Here is a 16,493-nt window from a genome sequence, read left to right as displayed (position 1 = left end):
CGATGTGGCCTGGCCCACGATCGGGGCCCACCGATCGGCGGGCTGGCCTCTCTGGCTGGGGGGGGCCTCCTTTCCTACGCGCCGGCCCCTGTAGTCCTGCGCCATGTTGCGTCGGGGCCGGCGCGTTGAAGGAGGCCACTGGGCATGTCCTCGTTGGCGCCGGCGCAACTGCACATGCGCGGATCCCGTGGCGCCCAGTTCGCGAACCGCTCCAGCGCCATGTAGGGGCCAGAATTAGATGTGGGAGCGGCCCGTTCACGCTGTCGTAAAACGCAACGGCGTTTACGTCACTGTGGACACTCGACTACGGGGTTGGAGAATCCCGCCAATATCTGAAACAAAAAAATCTTAATTTCAATGGCAAAGGCTTCCTCTAGTGAACATTGTGATGATATGGACAAGGCAAGTTTGTACATAATAGTATGCACGACCTCCGACCACCAGGTGGCATTGTAAACCCATCACGTGACCCTGTGGTCTGGGAGTTGGGAGTAGGTCGTGCTGGGAGATAGACGTCTTTGCAGTAGTTCCACGATAGTTAATTAGTGTTCGTAGTTTATTATTTTATTTATCCTAGTTATCTTACCACGCAGTTGTTCTACAATAAATAATTTAAACTAAATGTTTTGTAGTTCAACATTCACTTCGACCAGTTTGCAGAACATGACAAACAAATGTTAACCTGCACCGCACTTTGAGTTTGGAAGTGGTCCTCGGTGTAACATTTGCGATAAAGTTTCACAATGTCGGTCGAAAAATGCCCTTCAACTTATTCATAAAGCATCTGTGCTCATTAGTTTAATGAGATGTTAATGAGGGCAGTAGCCACAGATTTGCACTGAGGCACAATGTCTTAATCCCAGTTTAGCACGAAGGGAGACACGGGAACATTCGCCCTCCGGCCTGTTCTGTCATTCAATTCATCATGGCCGATCTGTTTGTTTACTCCATTTTTATTCCGTAACCTTTAATGCTCTTACCCAACAAAAAATCTATCACCCTCAGTTTTGAAACTTTCAATTGAGCCCCCCCCAGCTTCAGCAGCTTCCTGGGGAGGGCGAGCTGCAGATTTCCAATCGAGGTTGTGTGAGGACGTGGTTCCTGACATCGCACCTGAACGGCCTAGCTGTAATTTCAAGGTTCCACCCCCTTGTCCTGGGATTCCGCCTCAGCCACGAGCAACGCCGTGCCCCTCACAACGCAGGAACTACTTTCTCTCTAGCGACCCTATCAAATCCTTTAATCATCTTCAACAATTCACTTGAGCATCCCTTAATCTTCTATAAATGAGAGAGTACAAGCCAAGAATGAGCAATGGGATCCCCCTGTGGCCTAGTCGTAGAGGCCACTGAACTGGACAACCACAGTTTAGAGGCTCCAATCTCACCATGGTAAATGGTTGAATTTGAAATTTGAAATAAACCTAATTTGTCCGAGCTGTGCTGTATTTGGAAGTTGACCCTTTAAGCACCAGTATTATCGTAGTGAATCTGCCCTGCGCCCTGTCCGAGGGCCAATATAACCTTCCTGGAGATGGGCAGAAACGTAGAGTGTATCGGTGGTGTGGAGGTTATCAAGATATACTCGTACTCGAACGGTCCCTGGCTCGCGACCGAGCAGTCATTTAGTGAGGCAAAAATCAACACTCCGCTCCAACTGGAATCAACCGGAGCACAAAATCAGCCCCTGTGGATTCCAGCCCTTTTAGAGGTAAAGGCCAACATTCCACGACCTTGGAAAGCTATTCTTCCCCTGCCCCTTTCAGGAGGTATTGTGACAACCGGGGGCTGGGTTGTCCCGTTCCCACATGGAGATGGGGCGGAGTTGGGAGGCAAAAAGAAAGTCATTGCCGGCTGCTGCCCCCGTCCCCAAACTCTGCCCAACTTCCTGAGGGTGTGGGGAGAGAGTGAGAGGCGGGTGGGAAAGTGGGCACTACCTGGGAATGTTGAGGTCATTAGGGAGCTCGTTAAGAGGGTCGCGTTCTGACTTCCTGAGATTTTCATGGGTGTGGGGGGGCCGTTGGGAGCTTGGGGAACCTGACTAGCTGCTGGTTGGCCGGGATAGGAGTGGCAATGCTGAAAACATTCTATTTGATGGACACAAGTTCTGAGCAGCTGTGAAATTTTAATAACCAACATTTTCCTGCCCTATCTCACCTCCTCGCTCTCCATTTACCCTGGGCACTCTGAAGATGACAATGCTCTCATTTTGTTAAGCCCCCTCACATTAAAGCGGCAGCCATAACAGCTACTGATTTGGGTCAGAATGTGGCCCACCTACCTGGTGTCTCACCTTTGATCCCAGCTCCTACCCCTAGCCACTGGGTCCACCCTTCTCTGAAGTCATCACGACCTAACCCTGTGAAAATATGATGTGGAGATGCCGGCGTTGGACTGGGGTGAGCACAGTAAGAAGTTTTACAACACCAGGCTAAAGCCCAACAGGTTTGTTTCGATGTCACTAGCTTTCGGAGCGCTGCTCCTTCCTCAGGTGAATGAGGAAGGAGCAGCGCTCCGAAAGCTTGTGACATCGAAACAAACCTGTTGGACTTTAACCTGGTGTTGTAAAACTTCTTCCTGTGAAAATATGGTCGACCTGCAGGCTGGTAGCAGAGGCGAGAGTCCAGCCCGACCTTTCCATCATGGTGTTGTCAGACTGGATTTGACTGTCCTAGTCACCCACTCGGTGTTGGGTAATTCCGACCCCTGATGAGGCTGTCATTTGCTGCCTTACTCAAACCAACAGCACTTCCACTCATGTCGAGGAGAATCCAGGCATCTCGCGGTGCGGCCTCAACCAGGACCTGGGATTCATGTCGCATTACATTCATCCCCCACCATCTGGCCTGCAAAATCCTACTGTCCTGGCTTGACACAATTCACACCTCTTTAACCTGGGGTTACCCCATCTCTGGATCTGTAAAGATTTAATCACCTGCTAATGCTCGTATTCCAAGCATTGTCTGGCATCTTTGAATCTGTCTATATATATGTTTCTGGAACATACCTCTTCATTCACCTGAGGAAGGAGCAGTGCTCCGAAAGCTAGTGATTTGAAACAAAACCTGTTGGACTTTAATCTGGTGTTGTAAGACTTCTTACTGTGCGCACCCCAGTCCAATGCCGGCATCTCCACATCCTGGATAAGAGTGTAATGCACCAATTGATTTCATAGCTGCTTTCAGTTGATGATGTTGGACCCTCCAGACACCTGACGGCACATGGATACGGCAGCGGTACACCTGTCTCCAGCCCTCCAAAGGATAGGCTCATGGCCAGGCTCACAACAGTGGGAAATCAACTGACCACGGACATCCTGGGTCAGCCCAAGGCCAGTTGGACGTACAGAAGGGTAGGAGTCACGGCTCAGTGACCAACACGCTTGCCTCCACATCCGGAGGTTGTGGGTTCAAATCCCACTGCAGGGATGTAATCCCGGTTGACGCTCATAGGTAATACTGAAGAAGTTCTGTACTGTCATAGGAACATCAGAGGAGGCCATTCAGCCCTCGAGTCTGCTCCGCCATTCGATTAGATCACAGCTGATCATCTACCTCAGCACCAATCTCTCCACTTTCCCCATATCACTTGATGGCTTTAGTGTCTAGAAATCTACCAGACCGGGTCTTGAACATACTCAATGACTGATTGCCCACTGCCCTCTGGGGCAGAGAATTCCAAATGTTCACAACCTTCTGAGTGAAGGAATTCCTCCTCATCGCTAAGCCTAAATGGCTTTCCCCCAATTCTGAGACTGTGCCCCAAAATCTCCTGTCCTGCCCCTGACAATTTCATGGAATGTCCCATTGACCTCACACAAGAATTCCCAGGCCCTCGGGTGGATAGGACTGGTAATTACCACACAATGTGCCCCTAATCCTACACCCCCAGCAGGGGGAACATCCTTCCTGCATCTACCCTGTCTAGTCGCTGAAGAATGCTGCAAGTTTCAATGGCGTCACCACACTGGTGTTGTTAATACTCAGGATGGATTCTGGACATAGTGAACACAAAGACCACAAAACTAAGTTAAACTAACAAAGTTACACTTTATTACACTGCACTACTTATTATACAGTTCGAACACTATTCCTAAAGCGAGCAATACTATAAACTATAATTACAATCTGCTCTATACTAACACCTATCTCACACACACTGGCCGGGACTCTCTGAGCCTCCGGCGCGGGGGCGGAGAATAGGGGGCGCGATTCTCCACTCCCACGCCGGTTGGGAGAATCGCCTGGGGCGCCAAAATTTCCCGGGATGCCGGTCTGACACTCTCCCGCGATTCTCCCAAGCGGCGGGAAGGGCCCAAAATGGCGATTCTCCGGCACCCCCGCTATTCTCAGGCCCGGATGGGCCGAGCGGCCAGGCCAAAACGGCGGGTTCCCCCCCGGCGCCATCCACACCTGGTCACTGCAGTCGTGAGCAGTGCGTGTACGCTGGGGGGGGCGGCCTGCGAGGGGGCGAGGGGGGATGCTGCACCGGGGGGATACCTCAAATGTGGGATGGCCCGCGATTGGTGCCCACCGATCGTCGGGCCGTCCTCTCTGAAGGAGGACCTCCTTCCTTCCGCGGCCCCGCAAGATCCGTCAGACATCTTCTTGCAGGGCGGACTTAGAGAGGACGGCAACCACGCATGCGCGCATGACGCCCGTTATGCGGCGCCGGCCGCGTCATCTATGCGGCGCCGCTTTTACGCGGGCGACAAGGCCTGGCGCGTGTAGATGATGCGACCCCGATCCTGGCCCATTGTCAGGGCCTGAATCGGTCGGGATCGGGGCCGTTTCGCGCCGTCGTGAACCTCGACGGCGTTCACGACGGCGCGGCCACTTTGTCGCGGGAGTGGAGAATCCCGCCCAGGGTGTCGGACCTGCGACGCTTTCCCGCGATTCTCCGGGAACCGGAGAATTGCCGGCAGTCGCACGTGCGCGGTTGGCGCGGTGCCGGTCGGGGGCCGTTGAAAGAGGCCCCGCGGCGATTCTCCGCGGATGACCGGCCGAGTTCCCGCTGCTGTGGGTCACGTGTGGTTCCACCTGGCAGGAGCTCGGAGTTGCGGCGGCGGTGGCCGTCCTGGTGGGGGATGGGGGATCCGTCGCCGGCGGGGGGGCGGGGGGGGAGGCCTCCACGACGGGCAGGCCCACAATCGGGGGCCATCGATCGGCGGGTGCGCGCACGATCTGGGGGGTGGGGGCAACTTCTTCAAGGCCAGCCCGCTGCGTGGGTCCGCCGTGCGCATGGGCGGACCCGCGACCAGAAGTGCCGGGCCCTGGATCGGCAGCCGGAGCTGCGTGGACCAATCCGGGGCCTTGCTGGCTCCTTAAAAACAGAGAATCATCCCGGACTTTCTAGAAACAAACCTGAGTAATTCGCGGGCTTGGGGACATAGCCCCATTATTGGAGAACCCCGCCCACTATCTGTACTTGTTCCCTGCTCCCCTCCTACTCTCTCTAACCTTCTCCCGGTTCTCTGCTCCCCTCCTACTCTCGCTAACCTTCTCCCGCCTTCTCCCAGAAGTCTGAGAGGCATTCCTTTTTATAGGTCTGCTCCCCAACTCCATCTGGTGGGAGGATAAAATATTACATTAACCCTTAATGTGCTAGACATTACACATAATGTCACACACTCTCGGGAAAAAGGCCCAGTCTCCTCAGCTTTTCTTAATGCCGAGTGCCCCTAGATTTCGGCTGCCTGCACATGTCCTTCTTTGCATTTCATCAGGGGGACCTTTAACCCTTTGAGCCTCTTCTGCCCTGTGAGAACATGGCTGACTTGTGGCCTAAGACCCCAAAACTGTCTTTGCCCCACATCCCTCAATACTCAAATTGCGGGGGGAGATCGTGGTGTAGCGATAACGCTGCTGGATCAGAAACACAGACTAATCCTCTGGGGACACGGGTTCAAGCCCAACCACGACAGCTGGTGGAAGTTAAACTCAATTCACAAATATTGGGATATAAATCGAAGGCGCGATTCAGCTAGATGTGAACAAAGTCCCACAGCGAGTGCGTTCAGCTGCTATTTTCCCGGCGCTCGCAGCGCTGAGAAACACAACGCTATAAAACAGCACCCCGGTTAGATAGGGGCCTTAGCGGGGACCACGCAGCCGAAGCCACACATTGCCCTGTTTTGTTCACCGAGGAGCTCCGCCCCCTGAACTCGCTGTGTAGCGAGAGATCGGTGCCATTTTTAAATGGTGTCCCGAAATCTGGAGCCCCCAAAGTGACCCCCAAACCCCCCCCCCCCCAAACCCTAACGCAATAGAGAAGATTCCCCCGGCCCCCAACACCCACACAGGGCACCCCTGGCCAATCGCCACAGTGCAAGAAAATGTCAGCATGGCACCTTGGCAGTGCCAATCTGGCACCCTGGCAGTGCTCCTGCCAGCTGGGTGCCACCCTGCCCAAAGGGCATGCATCTGGAGGCCTCCGATCCCCTGGGAGACCCCTACGAGTCGGGCTCCCTTTTGTGGGGATCAGCGCTGAACAGTGCCCAAGGTCTCCGAGGCGAAAGGGATGGATCCCATGTGGCTCGGGAATCTACACATTCCCGAGGTACCTGAGGCATGGACTTAGGTGGGGCGCTCTTTCCAGGGGTCGGTGGGGCGTCGGTGGGCCAAACGGCCTCCTTCTGCAATGTAAGTTCTATAATCTATGATTTATTAAAGTGAGACTACTGTCTCAGCGTAATACACAGATTTGCTGAAAGGTGATCCCGCCCATTACATTGTGACGTCTCGGGAGATCGCGTTAGATCTCGTGAGGAGTTGCAAGCTGGGTAAATCTTGGGAGCGGGGTCTCCTGGCTTCTATCAGTTATGCTGCAATGTGGCGAGCAGCCTTTCCCTCCAGCCGTGCAGTGCTCCCTCAGTGCTGCCCCTCCAACCGTGCAGTGCTCCCTCAGTGCTGCACCTCCAAGTGTGCTGTGCTCCCTCAGTGCTGCACCTCCAACAGTGCAGTGCTCCCTCAGTACTGACCCTCCAACAGTGCAGTGCTCCCTCAGTGCTGCCCCTCCAACCGTGCAGTGCTCCCTCAGTGCTGCACCTCCAAGTGTGCTGTGCTCCCTCAGTGCTGCCCCTCCAACCGTGCAGTGCTCCCTCAGTACTGACCCTCCAACAGTGCAGTGCTCCCTCAGTGCTGCCCCTCCAACCGTGCAGTGCTCCCTCAGTGCTGCACCTCCAAGTGTGCTGTGCTCCCTCAGTGCTGCCCCTCCAACCGTGCAGTGCTCCCTCAGTACTGACCCTCCAACAGTGCAGCACTCCCTCAGTGCTGACCCTCCAACAGTGCTGTGCTCCCTCAGTACTGACCCTCCAACCGTGCTGTGCTCCCTCAGTACTGACCCTCCAACCGTGCTGTGCTCCCTCAGCACTGGCCCTCCAACAGTGCAGTGCTCCCTCAGTACTGGCCCTCCAACAGTGCAGTGCTCCCTCAGTGCTGCACCTCCAACAGTGCAGTGCTCCCTCAGTGCTGCACCTCCAAGTGTGCTGTGCTCCCTCAGTACTGACCCTCCAACCGTGCAGTGCTCCCTCAGTACTGGCCCTCCAACAGTGCAGTGCTCCCTCAGTGCTGCACCTCCAACCGTGCAGTGCTCCCTCAGTGCTGCACCTCCAAGTGTGCTGTGCTCCCTCAGTGCTGCACCTCCAAGTGTGCTGTGCTCCCTCAGTGCTGCACCTCCAAGTGTGCAGAGCTCCCTCAGTACTGACCCTCCAACCGTGCTGTGCTCCCTCAGTACTGACCCTCTGACAGTGCGGCACTCCCTCAGTACTGACCCTCTGACAGTGCAGCACTCCCTCAGTACTGACCCTCTGACAGTGCGGCACTCCCTCAGTACTGACCCTCTGACAGTGCGGCACTCCCTCAGTACTGACCCTCTGACAGTGCGGCACTCCCTCAGTACTGACCCTCTGACAGTGCGGCACTCCCTCAGTACTGACCCTCTGACAGTGCAGCAGTCCCTCAGTACTGACCCTCTGACAGTGCAGCACTCCCTCAGTACTGACCCTCTGACAGTGCAGCACCCCCTCAGTACTGCCCCTCCAACAGTGAAGATGCTCCTTCAGTACTGGCCCACTAATATTGGGGGGGGGGGGGGGGGGGGTGTTGGTAAACCCCACCCGCTTTGTGGGAGCTTGCTGTGTCCAAATTGGCTGCTCCATTTCTGACAATAGTGGTTAGAATTCAACTGTATTTTATTGGCTGTGTAGTGCTTTTGGACCACCCAAGGTTGTGCTATGGAATTGAAACTCTTTCTTTCTGAGTGGGGGGATTCTATGGAGCAATGGAGGGTTTAGGCAGCGGTTCACAGGAGATCCAGAAAATGTAAATGCATCGTAAAAAGAATGCAAGTCACTTGCACACAAATTTTCTCGATCCAGCAACTTTGCGGATGTATATTCCAGGATTATTCAGTCCCAAAATCAGCTGGAAGCTGCCTAAAATATATTTCAAAATGCTGCCACGGGTGGATGGAACCATTTTGTGTGGCAAGGGTTGTAATTGGACGCTCTATCCCAAGCTGTTTTCCAAACGGAGGCATTGCACCATTTTCTGCGATCGCTGTTCATTCACAAACTCTCGGACCTTGACCAAAACAATAGTTGGTTTCCAAAATGTCATCCTTCTCTGCAATTACACTTCTTATCATAGAATTATCATAGAATTTATCATAGAATTTACAGTGCAGAATGCTCGGGTATTCAGTGGTGAGACATTCCGAGAATCCTTCGTGATTAAGAGGGAATGCAAATTACTTTCTAACAAAAAATGGAAAGTAGGGAGGGTAAAATGCTGGGTCCAATGATGTGGAATTCGAATGCTGCACTTCTGTAGTAAATGTATTTGTAGAGCCATGTCAGAATGAGGAGATGTTTGACATTCCAATTGGTCAAAGAAAGATTTACTTCGGTTTTAATGATTCCACAATCCAATGTACCACAAAGCAGAAGGATCTCCGGAAGAGCAAACAGACATTTTTTAAAAAGCAAATCATGGATGTGAGCATTTATTGCCCATCCCTAATTGCCCTTCAGAAGGTGGTGGGTGAGCTGCCTTCTTGAACCGCTGCAGTCCCCGCGGTGTAGGTACACCCACAGTGCTGTTATGGCGGGAGTTCCAGGATTTTGCCCCAGCGACAGCGGAGGAACGGCTGATATATTTCCAAGTCAGGGTGGTGAGTGACTTGGAGGGGAACCTCCAGGTGGTGGGGTTCCCAGGTATCTGCTGTTCTTGTCCTTCTAGGTGCTAGAGGTCAATAGTGAATTAATGAATTCAGCTTCCCTGGTGTTTCTGCAATTTCTAGTTTCCTACATTTGCTACAGAGTACCTTTAAATGCCCTCCAGTCACAGTTACAATTATATTTTAAATGGATGAATATCCAGATCACTTTAAAATGGTACGAATATATTTCAGATTAATGATATTACTGAAGGGAATAAAATTGGAGGTCGGAATTTAAAAAGCAAATAAATCCTGAAAAGTACAATGGGCCACTCACAGAATCCTAGATTGGTTACGGTCCAGATGGAGGCCATTTGGGTCAGTGTATCTGTGCCCACTTTCTGTAAGAGCTACTCAGTTAGTCCCACCCTTCTGCCTTTCTCCTGTAGCCCTGCAAATTTCTATCTACAGATCATGATCCAATTTTCTTTTGAAAGCCATGACTGAATGTGTCCCCACCTCGTACACTCTCAGGCGGCACATAACCACTCGCTGCCCGAAAGGTTTCCTTTCACTGTTCTGCTACTTCTTTTGCCAATCGCCGTAAATCTGTGTCCACTGGTTCTTGCCCCTTGAGCCAATGGGAACAGTGTCTCTCTATCTGCTCCATCCAGACCCCTCAAGATTTTGAACACCTCTATCAATCACCTCGCCCCTTCTCCAACCATTCCTGTCATGATATGCACTCATGCACATAATAAGATACAGACAGGCAGTGACAGACACCCAGTACAGCCAATCAACACACAGGACAGAACACAACCAATCACCAGGCAGAACACTAGAGGGGGGTTTCCCACTATGAAACACACGAGGCATCAACACTCCGCCTCTTTCCACTGGTGACAACTGTAGTGACAGTCAGGGTGTATATATCAGTTAGCACCTTCTACACGTGGCTCAGAGTTAGTCTGGTCTAGTTAGTTATAGTTAGCACACTTAGATTAGTAGAGTGTCAACCCACAGCCAGCTGTGTGCACTGCTCCAGAAGTTCAATAAAACGCATTGAACTAACGTCTAAATTTGGTCTCTACTTTACAGTACAACTGCATCCAGTTGCAGTCCAGGGTGAATAACACTACAATTCCCAACTTCTCTAATCTATCCACGTGCCTGGAACAATTCTGCTGAATCTTTCCTGCACCCTCTCAAATGCCTCCACGTCCTTCGCAAAGAGCAGTGCCCAGAATTGGGCACAACATTGCAGCTCAGACTGAACCAATTGGGTTGGACTTTACAGCCCCACTTGCTGGCAGGATCATCCAGTCCCTTCCAAGTCAACGGGGGATTTGAATGGGAAATCCCGCTGTGGTGGGACTGGAAGGTCTCAGTGAGAGTTTAGGAAAGGTTCACAACAACCTCCTTGTATCTGTAATCTATGCCCCTATTTATAAATCCCAGGATGCTCTAGGCCTTTTAACCACTTTCTCAAGCTAACCTGCCCTCGCACCTTTATCAATGAAGTACAAATACCCCCCAGGTACCTCTGATCCCAAACACCTGCTGGGGGTTTTACCCTTTATCTTCTATTGTCTCTCATCATTCTTTGGACCAAAATGTATCACTTCACACTTGTCGGCATTAAGTTCTATCTGCCTTTTGTGTCCACCCATTCCACCAGTCTTTCCATGTCCTCTAAAGGATTTTGGGCGGGATTCTCCGTCCCGCCGCACCCGCTTTCTGGTGCGGTGCCTCCCCCAGCACCCCCCCCGCCCCCCCCCCCCCCCCCCCCCCCCCCGCCCCGGGCCGGCAGCGGGATTTGCCGTCCCGGCAGCCGGCCAATGGGCACCCCCATGCCGTTGGGAAATCCGCGGGCGTGAGTGCGAAACGGAGGATCCGCCGAAGGAGAATCCAATCCTTTAGCTCTCCTCTTCGCAGTTCACAGTACGTCCAAGAATTGTATCATCTACAACCCTTGAACTTGTGCTCTGGACACCCAGATCCTTAGCGGGAAAAGCAGTGGTCCCGGCATCGACCCCTCGGGAACCTCACTTGTCCACCTTCCTCCAGTGAGAAAAACAACTGCTCACCGCTATTTTCTATTCTGTGTCACACAGATAACCTTGCATCAGTATTGTCCCATTTGTTTCATGGGCATTAGTTTTGCTGTTGTGCTGGTGGCTTAATTGCAGCATTCAAATGGGAATAGGAGTGTTATTTGAAGAGGAAGAAGGTGCAGGGTTATGGGGCGAAGGCAGGAAAAAGGCAATCAGTGAATTGCTCATTCAGAGACTCAGTGCAGACACAGTGATCTGGACAGGCTCCTCCTGCGCTGTAACAATTCTGTGATTCAGTGTGCAGCTTCACCAAAGGTCTTTTGGATGTCCAGCCATATTACCTTCATCAACCCTCTCTGCAGCCTCAACAAAAAGCTCAAGCTGGTTAGTTAATAATAATCGCTTATTGTCACAAGTAGGCTTCAATGAAGTTACTGTGAAAAGCCCCCAGTCGCCACATTCCGGCGCCTGTTTGGGGAGGCTGGTACGGGAATTGAACCTGCACTGTTGCTTTGATCTGCATTACAAGACAGCTGTTTAGCCCACTGTGCTAAACCAGTCCCTGGTTTAGTTAAATATGATTTTGCCTTAGAAAATCGGTGCTGGCTTTCCTTAACTAATCAACACTTTTCTCTAAATGACTGGCTTGTTGTTTCTCAAAGTCTTCCCAACAACGAGGTTAAACAGACAGGCTGCTAGTCGCTGAGCTCACCTTAATACCCTTTGATCAAGGGAGTAACATTGGCAATTCTCTAGTCCTCTCGCACCACCCCTGTACAGGGGATTGGAGAATGATAGTCAGAGCCTCTGCAATTCCTGCCCTTGCTTCTGTCAGTATTCTCAGATGTATTTCATCTGCATCCTGGGGCGTCATTCTCCGACCCCCCGCCGGGTGGGAGAATGGCCGTTGGCCGCCGTGAATCCCGCCCCCGCCGAAGTCTCCGCTCCCGGAGATTGGGCTGGGGCGGGAATCGGGCCGCGCCGGTTGGCGGGACCCCCCGCTGGATTCTCCGGCCCGGATGGGCCGAAGTCCCGCCCAGGAATTGCCTGTCCCGCCGTCGTAAATCAAACCTGGTATTTACCGGCGGGACCAGGCGGCGTGGGCGGGCTCTGGGGTCCTGGGCGGGGGCACGGGGCGATCTGGCCCCGGGGGGTGCCCCCACGGTGGCCTGGCCCGCGATCGGGGCCCACCGATCCGCGGGCGGGCCTGTGCCGTGGGGGCACTCTTTCCCTTCCGCCTCCGCTACGGCCTCCACCATGGCGGAGGCGGAAGAGACTCTCCCCACTGCGCATGCGCTGGGAAACTGACAGCGGCCGCTGACGCTCCCGCGCATGCGCCGCATTTCCGCGCCAGCTGGCGGGGAAACAAAGGCCATTTCCGCCAGCCAGCCTCAATGTTGGGGCTAGGCCCCCAAAGATGTGGAGCCTTCCGCACCTTTGGGCCGGCGCGATGCCCGTCTGATTGGCGCCGGCTTTGGCGCCAGTCGGCGGACATCCCGCCCTTGGGGGAGAATTTCGCCCCTGGTGTCTTATCAATTTTATGCACAGGAAGCCTTTCCATAGCCTCCTCCTCATCAATTCTCAGCCCCCCAATCTCTCAGCTACCTCGTTTTTCACTATGACTTCAGTCAGTAATTGAAGTACTAACTTGAGAAGCTTTCTGGTACGATTCTTCCCAGAACTGTCCGTCAGTGATCAAACTGCTTAACGTATCCAGCATTTTCTAATTTTAGTTAACATTCTTAGAATCATAGGATCCCTACAGTGCAGAAGGAATCCATTTGTCCCAGCGAGTCTACACCAGCTCTCTGAAAGAGCAGCGTACCCAGGCCCCAGCCCCAGCCCCATCCCCGTAACCCAAATGTTTGGACACGAAGGGCGGGATTCTCCGGGAATCGGCGGGGCGGGCAGAAGCGGCGCAGTGGAGTGGCGGGTACCACTCCGGCGTCGGGCCGCCCAAAGATGCAGAATCCTCCGCACCTTCAGGGGCTAGGCCGGCGCCGGAGTGGTTTGCGCCCCGCTGGCCGTCGTGGAAGGCCTTTGGCACCGCGCCTGCCGGGGCTGACGGGACTCCACCGGCCGGTGCGGGTCCGCGCATGCGCGGGAGTGCCACCGGCTGCTGACGTCATCCCCGCGCATGCGCAGGGGAGGGGACCAGCTCCGCGTCATCCATCGCGGAGGCCTACACGCCCGGCGAGGAGGAATAGAGTGCCCCCACGGCACAGGCCCGCCCGCGGTTCGGTGGGCCCCGATCGCAAGCCAGGCCACCGTGGGGCCACCCCCCGGGGCCAGATCGCCCCGCGCCCCCCCCCCCCCCCACCGAGGACCCCGGAACCCGCTCGCGCCGCCAGGTCCCGCCGGTCAAGGAACAACTCCAATTTACGCCGGCGGGACCTGCGTAGAACGGGCGGGACTTCGGCCCATCGCGGGCCGGAGAATCGCCGGGGGGGAGCCCGCCGAGCGGCGCGGCGGGATCCCCGCCCCCGCCAAATCTCCGGCGCCGGAGAATTCGGCAGCCGGTGGGGGCGGGATTCACGCCGCCTCCCGGTGATTCTCCGGCCCGGTGGGGGGGTTGGAGAATCCCACCCCAGGGGGCAACTTAACATGGCCAATCCACCTAACCTGCACATCTTTGGACTGTGGGAGGAAACCGGAGCACCCGGAGGAAACCCACGCAGACACGGGGAGAACGTGCAGACTCCACACAGTCACCCAAGGCCGGAATTGAACCCGGGTCCCTAGTGCTGTGATGCAGCAGTGCTAACCACTGTGTCTCTCATTCTTCATATTAATGTACAATAATTAATCATTAGGGAGTTGTAGATTTCTTAAAATGTTAAATTGTCATCTGGAGCTCAGTAATGAAGGAAAAATAAATACTGTCTGAATAATATGATGCAAAGGCTATGATTCTGTCCCTCGATTCGAGGATGTTGTCTATTCAGGGTCATGAGTTGAACATACATAGAACATACAGTGCAGAAGGAGGCCAATCGGCCCATCGAGTCTGCACCGACCCACTTAAGCCCTCATTTCCACCCTTTCCCCATAACCCAATAACCCCTCTTAACCTTTTTGGTCACTAAGGACAATTTATCACGGCCAGTCCACCTAACCTGCACATCTTTGGACTGGGGGAGGAAACTAGACAGTGACCCAAGCTGGGAATCGAACCTGGGACCCCGATGCTGTGAAGCCATAGTGCTAACCACTGTGCTACCGTGCTGCCCAAGTGCACTCATCTCCTCAATTGTGACCTGTCCCACCGACATCTGAGAACCCCTGACCCAAGGCCTTTCTGCCACTGGATCTTCGTGTGATTAAACAGGCTGATTCCCGACTCACAGATCATAGAATTTACAGTGCAGAAGGAGGCCATTCGGCCCTTCGAGTCTGCACCGGCCCTTGGGAAGATCTTGGGCTTGTGGGGCGGGCGTCACATGAGGTGGTGGGACCTGGAATGCAGGATGTGCTTCCTGTTCTTTCCTTCTCTGCCGATGCTCGGCCTCATCCCCAAGACGTGGCTCAAAACGTGATTGGCACCATTCTGAATGATTGGTAGCAAGCCTCCTCCCGGTCATTACGGTCCATACTGCCAGAGTTCAAGAAGAGCTTCAGAGTGTCTTTGAAGCATTTTCTCTCTCCTCCTCTGGAACACCGGCCACTTGAGAGTTGAGAGAACAGATGGTTAAGAGACAATGAAAGATCGAACCTGCAGCTATTAGAATCAGCGTTCCGTATTCCTGTGTTGTAATTGTAAAACCTCTGCTCTTTTAACGCAGGGAACGGTGTCTGTAATTGTGGAATCTGTGACTGCTTTGACGAATGGATTGGGAACGCCTGCGAAATCTGGATCGGATTGGAAAGCTACTGAAGGTTTCACTGTACCAGGAAGGATTCCTGAATGTAGTTTTGCGTTCTCCTGCATGGCTAAGGATATTACCAGACGCAGAAACGGACTGCACTCACAAATAAACATTTTCACTTGCTACCGTATCCATGCTAGTTTTGCTCCTTGGCTTGCACCTCAGGCTTACTTAATCGCCAACGTACCAATATAAATGGCAAAGTGACAAACACACAGGGGTTATTAGCATGGGTGTCCAGCAGCCATGCCACTGTGATGCCTTTTGTTGAGGCTAGCTTCGATAACTAATAATCTACAGATATACCAGCACACTGATTTCCTTGTATGCCAAGCAAATGCTTAGGAATTGAGATTACAACTGTATTCTTTTGGCTGTTCGCAAGTGTGTAGCTCATTATGAAGAGATACTGTTGGCAGTAAATCTGCAAATGACCAATCGTTGTGACGGGTTTGGAAATGACTGTTGCAATAAATATCGACTGGCACAGACACTGCCTATTCTGACAGTCATTCAATAAGTGATTTCAGCAACTTTTACAGCTTCCTCGTGTCGCTTATTCTTAACCGTGCTTTTACAAAGACGTACGTATAGTTTGAATAAAAATGCCATTTTTAAGCAATCTGTCTGACTCTTCACTCTGTATAAGTTCAGTGTTTTAAATCATTTCTCCATTAGAAAAATAATGAAAACAAATCATAAAAATGATAAATGCCACAGGACGGCATGGTGGCATGGCGGTTAGCACTGCTGCCTCACAGCGTCAGGGACTGGGTCGGCACGGTGGCACAGTGGTTAGCACTGCTGCCTCACAGCACCAGGGACCCAGGTTCAATTCCTGCCTCGGGTGTCTGTGCGGAGTCTGCACCTTCTCCCTGTGTCTGCGTGGGTTTCCTCCGGGTGCTCCGGTAACCTCCCACACTCCAGAGATGTGCAACTTAGGTAGAGCTATCGGCTTATGGGGATTGGGCAGGGTAGTGGGCCTAGGTAGGGTGCTCTTTCAGAGGGTCGGTGCAGACTTGATGGGCCGAGTGGCCTCCTTCAGCACCGTAAGAATTTTATGGTTCTATGGAATTCAGGAGAAACTTATTTATTGTTGAGAATGTGGATCTCACTCCCACAGGGAGTGGTTGAGATGAATGGTAGAGATTATTTTTCTTCTTTTATGGGATGTGGGCATTGCTGGATGGGCCAGCATTTATTGCCCATCCCTAATTGCAACTAAGAGGCTTGCTCAGCCATTTCAGAGGGGCAGCTGTGAGTCGACTACATTGCTGTGGGTCTGGAGTCACATGTAGGCCAGACCGGGTAAGGACGGCAGATTTCCTTCCCTAAAGGACATTTGTGAAGCAGATGGGTTTTTACAACAATCGATGATAGTTTCATGGTCGCCATTACTGAGACTAGTTTTA

At 53.0% G+C, this 16,493-nt stretch overlaps 1 protein-coding gene across 1 annotated transcript in view; it reads left to right on the top strand.

Annotated features, from left to right (window-relative positions):
- Nucleotides 1-15,703, top strand: part of itgbl1 (integrin, beta-like 1) — a 290,031-nt gene extending 274,328 nt beyond the window's left edge. Inside the window, exon 11 of the mRNA XM_072476055.1 lies at nt 14,998-15,703. Coding sequence (XP_072332156.1) covers nt 14,998-15,089 — 92 coding nt within the window. The 3' untranslated portion in view covers nt 15,090-15,703. The remainder of the gene's footprint in view (nt 1-14,997) is intronic.
- The last annotated feature ends 790 nt before the right edge of the window (nt 15,704-16,493 follow it).

This window comes from Scyliorhinus torazame, chromosome 15, assembly GCF_047496885.1.
Source record: "Scyliorhinus torazame isolate Kashiwa2021f chromosome 15, sScyTor2.1, whole genome shotgun sequence".
Lineage (NCBI taxonomy): Eukaryota > Metazoa > Chordata > Chondrichthyes > Carcharhiniformes > Scyliorhinidae > Scyliorhinus > Scyliorhinus torazame.
The sequence above is the reverse complement of the archived record's forward strand: the minus strand, read 5'-3'. Positions and strand labels throughout refer to the sequence as shown.